Source organism: Sabethes cyaneus, chromosome 2, assembly GCF_943734655.1.
Source record: "Sabethes cyaneus chromosome 2, idSabCyanKW18_F2, whole genome shotgun sequence".
In the NCBI taxonomy this organism is placed as follows: domain Eukaryota; kingdom Metazoa; phylum Arthropoda; class Insecta; order Diptera; family Culicidae; genus Sabethes; species Sabethes cyaneus.
In genome coordinates, this window is record NC_071354.1 from 147,146,457 (window position 1) to 147,158,264 (window position 11,808).

Genomic DNA, 11,808 nt, shown 5'->3' on the forward strand with positions numbered 1-11,808 from the left:
AGCCTCTTATTCAGCAACTCCTATTTCTACCTCCTCGTGGTACCAGCCGGGATACGAGTAACTTTGGTGGAGATCGGGTAACCAACCCCGGTGGAAGCCAAGGTCGTATGCTGACAGGAAAGGAGGGCTCTTTCGAGCTTCATTAGCAGGCTTGCGTAATAGGCTTTGCAAGTCGTCACCACGAAAAATACTAAAGCACGGAACGAAGAACAAATAAATTCTTACTGGAACAATCGGAATGGACCCACGCGACGAAAAAGGACTATGTATTGGAAACTCGGGACGTGAAACTGCCGATCTCTCAACTTCCAAGGGAGCACTCGGGTGCTCTCCGACGTATTGAAGAGCCGCAAGTTCGACGTCGTAGCGCTGCAGGATGTGTGCTGGAAGAGCTCAACGGTACGTACGTTCAGAGATGGACGTACCATGTACCAGAGCTGCGGCAACACACACGAGCTGGGTACAGCTTTCATAGTGATGGGCGAGATGCGGAAACGGGTGACTGGGTGGAGGCCAATCAATCCTCGAATGTGCAGGTTAAGAATCAAGGGCCGATTCTTCAATATAAGCATCATCAACGTGCACAGTCCTCACCTCAGAAGTATCGATGATTACAAGGATGAATTCTACGCGCAATTGGAGATTGAATACGACCGCTGCCCAAAATATCATACCATTTCCGACCGAAATATACATCGATGTAAACTTTAGTAGATTAGTGCAGACAAACCTACCCGGCATGATTTTCAATAGCAAGCCAAGACGAGATGCTGCATTCTGTTTTCGGAACCTGATCTTTTGTTTTTATACGATAGATTTCGCAACAAGTTATATAAACACAGAACAGTTGCGGGGCTAATGTTTCGATCCTATTGATTCAGGTACAGACTCGAACTTGCCTTGGATAGACTAAAGATTATTCTTTGTGACCAAACACGAAATTTTAAACTGTTAGTGTTCCATTTTGAATTATGCCTCACTTTTCAAGCGCTCAATTTGATAATTCATGTACCTATTTGGGATATACGATTTCTTTCATATTAGAATAACATGTTGTTGCATTGTTTCATACTATTTAATGTGCAAAAACAGAATATTAACTGTTGAACAAACTATTTCCAGCACCGAAACGTAAGATAAGCACTTTTGCAAAATAACAATGTTTCACAAACAATAATGGTTACCAAGCACTTTAGTTCAGCATGAACTGTTCAATGGTATTACCAGAAAGCAGATAAACCTGATCCGGAGTCGTAGGCGTACCGAGGGGAATCCAGGCATCTGGCAGACCGGCATCGAGTCTCGCCGATCTTATTGCATAGCGCAAGGCAAACAAAACGACAATCGCCATGTTAAGTGCCGGTTCGCCTGTCGCCTTTGATCTTAGCACCCCTGCTGGGTTGGCACTTCTATGCAAAAAGTTGACACGAAAATCAATCGGAATGTCCTTAGCACCAGGTGGTTTGTACGTCCAAGTACGGTCGGTCATGATAGCGCCGTTTTCGTTGTCATATACCAGCGCCTCAGTCAGATAATATCCAATGCCCATCACAAATGCTCCTTCAATCTGTCCCACATCAATACCGGGACTCATGCTTTCTCCTGTATCTTCCAAGATATCCACACGTTTAACTTGAACATTTCCTGTTAGGATATCTGCCTCTATTTCAGCACAACTGAGTCCCCAAATGTAGTACGACTTTAAATCTTCTGCCTTGTACTGTGCTTCAGCGCATAAATCAACGTTTTTGACATAACACAGTTTGACAATCATCTCCCAGGGTGCGCCCGGGTTGGCATCACGAATAGGTTTAATTCGCTCCAGCAACATTTCACACGCCTTTTTAACTGCCTGAAATTGTGATGAAGAATTATGATTGACCAATACATTAATGGTATAATATTTACATAGCAAACGGCTTCACTGGTCATACTTCCACCTGAAACAATCGCATTAGGTGAAGTATTAGTGCAGGATGGTTTCACTTTGACTTTCTCCAAAGCAATCCCCAATTTGTAGGCCGTGACTTGTGCAACCTTAGTGTTCATACCCTGCCCCATCTCAATGCCACCGTGGGTAACGGAAACTGTTCCATCTCCAGCGAAAATTGATACGATAGCATTCAACTGTCCAAAATACTCCAACCAATACTGCATCGGAATTATAGCAATACCACGCTTTCTCCAGCGATTATGTGAATTAAATTCATCGACTGTTCGCTTGCGTTCGTCATACTCTACATCTCTACGAAACTGTGGCATCAATTCTTGCATTTTGTTGTCCTTGGTCATGTTTGCCATGCGTACTTCAAACGGATCCAGACCCGTTTCATGCGCGATATGCTCCATTATATTTTCTATCATGGCTACGCCTTCGGTTGTTCCAGGTGATCGGCACCATGTATTACTGGGAGCATCCGTTTTAACTGCTTTTCCAACAATTTTCCACGTCTTTGCGTCATAACAATTTTTCGAAAATTCTGTGGTTTGAGCTTGAACAGATTCGTTCAGTGAGATTCCGTAGTCTTGAACGTAATTGTTAACCAGTTTTGTAATTTTGCCAGTTTTTTCAACATCCACATCGTAGTCGCTAATGCAGCCGTATCTTTTTCCAACTGCTCTCATGTTTGTCTCAATTGGTAACACAAAACGAACAGGACGTTGAGTCAAATGTGCTGCCAATGCGCAACCGCAAGCTACTAATGTAGCTCTTGAAATTTTAGCACCATAGCCGCCGCCTAGACGACGGACCTGTAGGTTAAGACTATTCTGGGGAACTTTGAGCGACTCGGCTATTGCCACCTGTGTGAGATCCATCCATTGGGTGGACGAGTAAACATCCATACCGTCTTCGATGGGCACACAAACGCAAGTCTGTGCTTCCATGGTGTAATGATATTGACCGGCAATTTCAAATCGACCTTTTACATTTTTCGTGGCGGTTGCTGCCTTGGCCACCCGGTAGGCGTTACCGCGTTTGTCGAATGAAATGTCGAAAAAGCGATCTTGAGCGTTGACATCCATAACCGATTTTAAAGTTGGATAGATCGGTTTGTTTGAAATTTTTTCGTAAGTTATTGTGACTTCCTTTGCTGCTCTTTGTGCTAGGTTGAACGTTTCAGCGACGATAACTCCAGCCGGTTGACCATGGAACTGGACCTCTCCACTGCAGAGGATCTCTTCGACATCCTGGTTTCCTAAGCCGGCCGGCATAAAGTTGTTTGTTCCGGGAATATCTTTCGCCGAGAAAAATGCGACGACGCCCGGTAATTTCTGCAAAGACATTGGTTACTCATACTGTTGAAGGAGTTAATCGGGTTTTAAACCGATGAAGTTACTAACCAAAGAATTTGAGGCATCTATTTTCCCAATCCTGGAATGTGCCTGAGTAGCTAAAACAAACGCAGCATATAGCTCGCCCGGTTGTGGCGCAAGATCGTTGCAATATTTAGCTTCACCCGCTGTTTGAGCTAATGCTTCTAATTTGGGAACATTTTTCGTCAGAGGCCAGTTTTTCTCGTAGGTATCGAAAGTTTGTTTGCCAGAGGATAACGGACGCTCCAGCAACGTACCACCCGATTTGTATTCCGGCTTTAGATTGTATTGCCCGTCAGGTACAATAGCAAGGATAAACTTGTAGAATAGAGAAATGGCCAAATTTTTGCGATACTCGCTGGAGGCGTCCGGAAGAATCCAATCCGGATTCAGCTCCGAGGATAGCGCCGTGAAAGCCGACTGGATTGTGTTGTTATCAAAAAGATTGGTACCTTCCAAAAGTTTTTCGGTTTGTGATGCGTGAGTAAACTGAAAAATGAAAAATAATATTATAAGTTAAAGAAAAAGCTTAGACTTTAATCAGTATTTTCAGAATATTTGATGTAAAACATACTTGTGGATTGATACCTCCGAAACAAATTCGTGCACTTTCAACGCTATTTTTGGAACTATTTAGCTTCAGCAGGAAAGCTCCATTGACGTAAGCATGGGCGTTTTGAGCTCTTGGCATTATTTTGTATGAACGGAAAAAGTACATACTAGGATCCAATGCCGGTAATGTAATACTTTTGATCACTTTCTTGTTCATATCCATCTGAACGAAATCTGCAGGATTTACGATGGTTGTTTTTCCTCCAGACTCAACTGAAATTGTTGATATTTGAATCTCGCAATTAACGATTATTATACTGTTACACACAGGGCAATTCAAACTTACCAATCGTTAGTGTAGCCCCAATCGCTTCTAGAAGTAAATAGTTATCGGAGGGAAACTCGTGATGTTGATTTTTTATACACAAATTTCCTGCGATAGTTCCTGTATTACGAACCGGTACGTTTGCGATCAGATCAATATGTTTGACCAGTTCTTTGCAGTAGCTGAATTTATTGTTCTTATTGGCAGCATCCGTGAGAATGGTCATAAAATCAGTCAACGCAACGTTTCCACCCACAACGAGTTCCTCTCCAAGCGAGTGCGAACGAAGTTCGTCGACGGAGTTGACATCGATGAAAATTTGAAGGTTTTCATTTCTGCGATAAACACCTGAAAAAGAAAATGTTAAAATTCGTTTTAAGGCACATAATTAAACACCTACCATGCGCAGTGTTGCCAGCCACTAACATATACGGTTTCTCTCCAATTTGGTCAAAAATCGCAAAAATATCGTTCAAATTGTACACCTTATGCCACTCGGATTCGTTTGCAAAAACCATACGTAACGGTTGTTGCTTTGTGACTTGATTTTCCATTGCAGAACATTTGCCAGAGCAGATTTCACCCGTCGATGGGCAGATCTTACCGAGGTCTTCAATATCACGGCATGCTTCCACCAATTTACTATTCGCGTCGACCGCCAGTGACTTGAATGCATCCAGAATAGGCCGATAACCGGTGCAGCGGCAAATGTTACCCCCAAAGGAGTTCTCGATATCCTCCATTGAAACTTGGCCCTTTTTCGACTCGAGTAGACTGTACATGTTCATGACCATACCCGGAGAACAGTACCCGCATTGAGTTCCGTTGAAATGGGCCAACCGTTGCTGGGTAGGATGGTAGCCTTCCTTCTTATTCCCAATACCCTCAATGGTAAGTACGTCCATGCCATGACAAGAAAACACCGGAAACAAGCACTAAAATTTTAAAAAAATTACCTTCTGGCATTTTCCAATTTTGGAGATTTAATTACAGAGTTGACGGCCCACGAGGACTTTTCCTTGGTAACCGGATGGACGCCATTTACGTTCACGACACATGCGCCACAACCGCCTTCAAGGCACATAAACTTGGTACCGGTAAGTTTGGCGTGACTTCGAATGAAAGTGTTGAGAGAGGTGTCAATCGGTACAGACTTTGAATCAACTAAAATAGATGTGAATGAAAATGAAGCATGTACAACGTATACGACATGATGTAGGTTATACAGGTATCTAAAGTGGAAGTGCAGTGTACTTAGAATTGCTAAGTCATCTCTATTAACTAAACGATTCTCCGTTCGATGTCGCAGTAAGACAACGAATCGAGCAAACACGCGAGATTAAATGACCGCCGCTGTGGAATTGTTTGATCTACTCACCATTGTATGATTTTCCATTTATCGTGAAGGTTACCTCTTCGATAGGACTGTAAGAAACGGAAACATCAATAAGCGTTGATATTTTTCGCGGATTAGAATGTTTTATTAATACCTAAGTGATGATTTAGATTGAAGAATTGCTTATCACATTTGAAATTTTAGTGCAGCACTGTATGCAAAACTGCGCGAAAGCTTCAAAATTTTAATTGGTTTTAGAAAAATATATAAATACAGGAAAACTTGATGAATACTGCAGTAGAAAAGAAATGAGGGGCTCCCGAAAAAATTTAGAATAAGTGGGAACTCAAACGAAAAAGTTTTGTTCCTTAATCTTAAGCATGATTTCGATCTAGACCACTTGTACGATTTTGCTTCAGAATGTAACGTAGCATATGAATGACGAGACATCTCATTTAAAATGCCAGTGAACCTGACCAACTTTCGTTAGAAGGTATTTTATACAGATTATAGGTGCTAAATGGTGATAACTGATAAAGATCGACCGTCCTTGAGATATTTGCTAATAAACGCCTAACACAGTTTTGAGTTTTCTGAGAACAATTATATTAGCTAAGTGAGAGTTTTTGGTGTTTTTCTTTTATTTTGAAATATTTGTTTATGAAGCTCAGAAAAGCATGAAAGATTTGAAAATGGAAGAGAAAAAGCCTGAAAGTTATGAAATTTCTTAACCCGCCGTGTGCGTTAGTGCAAGCGAGCGAGAGAACGAGCGCATTGACACATTGGCACGTGACAAAGCAAAGCAAAGCCTAGGTGCTACATTCTGTTATTGAAACTTGACCTTCTGTTTTTTATACGATAGACTTCGCAGCCAGCTGTTAGAGTACAGGACAATTGCAGGGCCAGTTGCTACGAACCTATTGACTCTAACAGCCTCTCCCAGTCGAGATTCGAACATACGATGACTGGCTTATTAGACCAACGTCATACCTCGAAGTCAACTGGGAGGCCTGGTACGTAACACTGAACTGAAAAACAAAGAAATTAGCCATCAGGCAACAACAATACCGTTCGGAATTTGAATCTGTGGAGTATCACGTACTGTTGTAGTGGAAGGCGAAGGTATGGCGGTAAGACCTACATTTACCATAGCGGCGGAGTCTCCAAGAAACTAGGAACGGGATTTGTTGTGTTGGGCAGCACATTCTTTGTGGAGTAACTTATACTGGAGGTAACTTACGACATCCGTTTGCCATAGGACAGCGAGATCGACAGGGATATGAACGTCCAGTTCGGTAGGGAAACAATTTATAGACCGTTGATCGGGTTCCATAATCTGCACATCGACACGAACGATATCGGTCTACCGTGTCTGAACTTTGCAGCTTCCGGAGGCCTGCTGATCAGAAACTTTTCCTTTTCCCGTAAAAATATCCGCAAGGTTATCTAGAGGAAGTTATCTTGGGAGTGTTCACAAACGATAGTGACATCCTGGAACTCTTCCAGAATAGTAAGGAACCATTTAGTAACGGCACTTCAACGGATGATTTCCAGGATTCCGGAGGAGGAGAAGGTGTAACTTCTGGTGATATCCGCTTGTTAATGATGCCAGGATGAATACTAAGATGCCGTCAAAGGACAGATGGGCTGAACATTTTGAACAACTCTTTCGAGTTGTCAGAGACCCCCAATAGTTCGTCGCATTATTCACGTGAACTCTAAGGCTCCATTACTGGATGAAATTGAAGCAACGAACAAAAGTATAAAATCCAGTAGAGCGCCAGGGCTAGATGCGTTTCAGCCGAGATCAAAGTTGACCCATCTTTGTCAGCCCAGATGATGCATCAGCTTTTCAGCAATTAATGGGAAACCACGGATTATCTACGAATGTTATAGTTATCTAACTATTGGTTTTTCAAAAATTAAGAAACTTAGTCGATTTTTCTAGGGGGGGCTAAATCGTTTCTAGGGAGGGCTTAGCCCCCCCTAGTTTCGCCAATGGGTCTCAGGCAGCTGGTCTCACAGTCAATGTAGCAAAAAGTAAGTCTAGGGTAGTGAACACCGACAATCCCACCAACTGCACAGTAGCGGGCAACCAGTTGAGCAGGTGAACGCGTTTTAATATCTTGGTAACCAGACAACCAGACCACCAGCGGGGTACCAGGACTGATATAGTCACACGGATCAGAAAGGTCAGGGGTGCCTTTGCAGGTCTGCGTAACATTAGGCGCTCAAACCAGATCACGTTACATACGAAAACCCGAATTTTCAACTCAAACATTAAATCCGTACTGCTGTATGCCTACGAAACATGGTACGTCTCAGCGGAGACAACGTAAAATTGACAGGTATATTGGTGCCTGGTGGCCAGCCAACTGGATAATGAGAAACTCCATCGTCGATGTCATCAGCGGCAGATTCGTGAACAGAACAGAAATTCGTGAACAGAGATGTGCAGAGAAGCACCCGACTGGAGTCCGCAAGGATTGCGTAGAAGAGGCAGACCCAGAGGCTCATGGCGACGCAGTTTAGCCAACGACATCCGGGTTGTAGACGAGACCCTGTCCTGGTGACACGTAAAAGCCATGGCGGGTAACCGTCAGTAGCGGAGATTTCATCCGTTTGTTCTGCCGGACCGGCGGACATGGACACATAAGTAAGTAAGAAAACTCCTAATTCAGCTGTAATTGAGCACTAATGGTGCTTTTTCTTTTTGATGACGTGAAGGACTAAATTTCTGTCTGTCTGTATGTTCCTAATAGACTCGGAAACTACTGAACCGATTGGCGTGAAAATTTGAATGCAGGAATTTTTGGGGCCAAGGAAGGTTCTTATGAGGTTAGAGACACCTCCCCCCACTAAAAGGGGGGCTCCCATGCAAATAAAACACAAGTTTCTGCATAACTCGATAACTAATCACAGGCAGTAACATCATTTGGAGGCAGTATTTTTTTATGGTGTACTGAGACCCCTCCGCCTTCTAAGTGGGAGGGCTCCCAAACAAATGAAATACAAATTTCCTCATAAGTCGAGAACTAATCAAGCAAATAAAACCAAATTTGGCATTTGAGGGATTTTGGAGGCATGAATTTATTTTATGATGGTTTAAAACCCCACCCCTGTGGCAGGGGGGAGAACTCTTATACAAATAAAGCAGAAACTTTTGCGTTACTCATTAATCGAACTCGAGAAATTTTAGACTCTTCTATAAACATTAGGCAATAACAAGATCACCAAATCTACTTACGGTAACACTAGATGATTCAGGGCAATACGGCCACAGGCCGCGAGTATTGTCGGCAACCCGTCGTCGGACGCGCTGGCCACTGCGGGGGGCAGCCACCCCGCAGAAAACACCTCTGTCTTCTAGGTTTATTTGTTTTCTTAGGTCTACTGACCTCTATTACTTTTCTTCTGTTGGGTCCGAAGGAGCGACAGCGGGTAAGGAAAGGATTACCCCCGCGAAACGGTACATTCCGCGTAAAGGTTTTTCGCGAAATAATATTACGCGGATCATATTCTGCGTTATGATCGACCGAGCATTTTCCGCAAAATGGTATTCGGCGAAATGTTATACAATCACGGCGAACATTAAAATGCTATCCACTCTATTTTATCTGGCTAAACAATGAACTATTCCACCACGCACACATATAAAGATCTTTTGACATTAGCTGGGGCCCTCACTGACGCTGTTTGCAGTAGGAATAATATCAACAACATTAAATTCCAAACTTCCGGCTCCTCTCCTCCACTCTTTGCTCCCCTCTCACTTCTACATAATCGAGCCTCAGCTAATGTTATTCTCGTTAGTGACGAAACCGCAAATTACTTGATAGGGGAGTTGTTTTCTATATTACTGAGAGGAAAAATTGAGAATTTGTATATTAAACTACCCATGCTTTCATAGTTACGTAACTGCCATCTAATTCACCTAAGGTTGAATTATGAATTCCTAAAAAACTTGCAAAACTCTAGATTGTGACAAAGGTAATCCGAGATTCACGATTTATGTACAGCACAGTGCCATTTATGGCAATACGAACTTTGCCATAAAACTTTCAATCAAAACTTCCTGTTTGCCATCAGCCACCGGCCATGAGTCCGATTTGACGTGTAATATGGTACTAAGATTGTAGGACATTGTAAGAAAACGTATTGACCCTTAAAGAAGTTGTCCTTTACCCAGGGAACCACTTGGTCTTTCAAAATACCGTTATACGCTTCGGTATTGATTTAATCATCAGCTTCAGTGAAAACGCCACCAAACCAAACATCGTGGCAGCAGCCGGATATTTGGTTTGGAACTTAAATTTCACTTTCTCCGGAACATCCTCAAACTTCTACGATGAAATGAACCGGACCATGCGGCTGTCGGACACAGCATCGATGCTGAATAGTTTTTCATCGAAGAACAGGGTTATCATTTTTTCTTTCTTCAACAAGAAAAGCAATCTTTTCGAACGAGTTACTCGTAATTCCTTTAACCGCCCGTAATCAAGTTACGTTTCACTCTAGCTCAGGAAAATGCGTGCAAGTCTTCTTTGATCGTTCTTCGCATGGATTTTTCAGAAATTTTGGTTTTCTTGGCAAGTTTTCTTATGAGACGAACGGGTTGTGAGCAATCTTTGCACGGATCATCCTGTAGAGACTTCAAACCTTGGCAGTCTCCTTCGGCGTCTTCTGGCGAGCAGCAAACTCGTAATCACTTCTTTGGCGTATATTTTCACAAATTTGCAATAAAATAATTCAAGAGCAACATGTGAAAAGGGCCTATGTGCAAATGAGACATTCTCTTCGTGTCTCCTCTCTTCCGCTTATCACGGGGATGCAAATACACTTGAACGGATTAATTCTGTATGAAACAGTTGCTGGCGTTATTTGCTAGCTATTGGTAACGAAAATAACGAAAAATTGCATTGGAATGCATTCATGTCGCCGTGGTAAATGCAAGAGGGGAGACACAAAGAGAATCCCTTATTTGCACATAGGCCCTTTTCTCATTTTGCGCGAGAATTCCGATGTTCTGATGCAGAAACTTGAAAGCACTTGAAAGTTTCAGGTCACAAAATAGCCATTTCTCGCCATAAATTCTAAGACTCCTAAAATGGTCACCTAAAATGGCTCCTAAGTTGGAAAAAGTATACCAGCAATACCAGCTGCGATTTTTGTTCATTTTGTAAGTGTTATTAAAGATTTTTGAACCTAGTAATCATTTTGATGATTATAGTCACATTTTAAAAAGGCCCGTTAATACCATTGAGTTATTAGACAAATGGTTTAACTGCAAATTTTAACAAATTTCTTCTAGGTTGGAACCCTATTAATTTTCTTATTGGAAACTTTCTCATTGTAGATTAGTTTAGAAAACTACATTCATCCTTGCGGACTTTGTCAACACATTCGTGTTATCTATGTCGCTTCTAATACAAATTATATTACTGGATAATTTGCCAACAGAAACGCTTGGCTGTATCGTACATCGCTTCGTAGCTAACCTGTTAATGATATTCCCCTTCATCCTATTGATATTTGAGTATCCTTTCAATTTAGTTTAATGGATTTAAGAATCGATCGAACCGGTCAAAAATTAATTGCGTAGGACAATGGAATATCCCGACCGGTTTGTGGATACAGTACATACATAAGTATATGCAGGGTCGTTAAAGTAGAATAGAGTCTGTGAACGGCGGTGGTGAGCCGGCAAAACAAAACCATAAACAGATCTAGCCTATTCGCAAAAAGAGCGGCTTTTTTTTCTCTTGCATGACCTCAGCTGATTTTATCGAAAACCAGTTTTCAGCGCAACGTCCGGCCATACGAAGAGGCAACAACACTGCACTGGCATTGCTTTTTAGAATGAACGTCACGTTTCAGCATATTGAAGACAATGCACCTAACCAGACAAGCTGATGGAAATTCAGTTTTTCACCAATGGAATTAGGTTTTGAGTGCTATGTACAATTGGCACTGTTAAGCAACAAACTCAAAGTGAAATGCATTGCTATTTCTTACCTGCCGCTTTCGGGACCTCCCCATATATAGGAACTCAAGGATGAGAACATTGCTCTTCTGCACCAAATATTTCCAACAGCACAGAATGTTAATCTTTCACTTTATGTTAACTATTATCCGTGCAAAAGCAATTGCCAACCTTCTTATTGAACGAAAAATAAAACAAACGAAGGACGATTTTCACTTCACACACGGTAAACAGAACAGATGTTTACGACGTCCTCTCACTACGACTGATCGTGAGCGAGTGGCACGCGTTTGGGCT

General features: G+C 42.2%; 1 protein-coding gene across 1 annotated transcript; it reads right to left on the minus strand.

Annotated features, from left to right (window-relative positions):
* Window positions 1-1,064: 1,064 nt before the first annotated feature.
* Window positions 1,065-11,808, minus strand: LOC128733804 (uncharacterized). The gene is made up of 9 exons (XM_053827608.1): window positions 11,544-11,808; window positions 5,571-5,617; window positions 5,184-5,356; window positions 4,593-5,127; window positions 4,214-4,540; window positions 3,890-4,140; window positions 3,343-3,804; window positions 1,909-3,273; window positions 1,065-1,852 (listed from the first exon to the last, which is right to left on the minus strand). The coding sequence occupies exons 1-9, from the start codon at window positions 11,591-11,593 to the stop codon at window positions 1,193-1,195; spliced, it is 3,870 nt and encodes a 1,289-aa protein (XP_053683583.1). The 5' UTR covers window positions 11,594-11,808; the 3' UTR covers window positions 1,065-1,192.

Coding starts and splice junctions, on each gene's coding strand:
- LOC128733804 (XM_053827608.1), bottom strand. CDS start 11,593: ATGTTCTCATCCTTGAGTTCCTATATATGGGGAGGTCCCGAAAGCGGC. Junction 5,128..5,183: donor CCTCGTGGGCCGTCAACTCT/GTAATTAAATCT, acceptor TTAAAATTTTAG/TGCTTGTTTCCGGTGTTTTC. Junction 4,141..4,213: donor TGGGGCTACACTAACGATTG/GTAAGTTTGAAT, acceptor CAACAATTTCAG/TTGAGTCTGGAGGAAAAACA.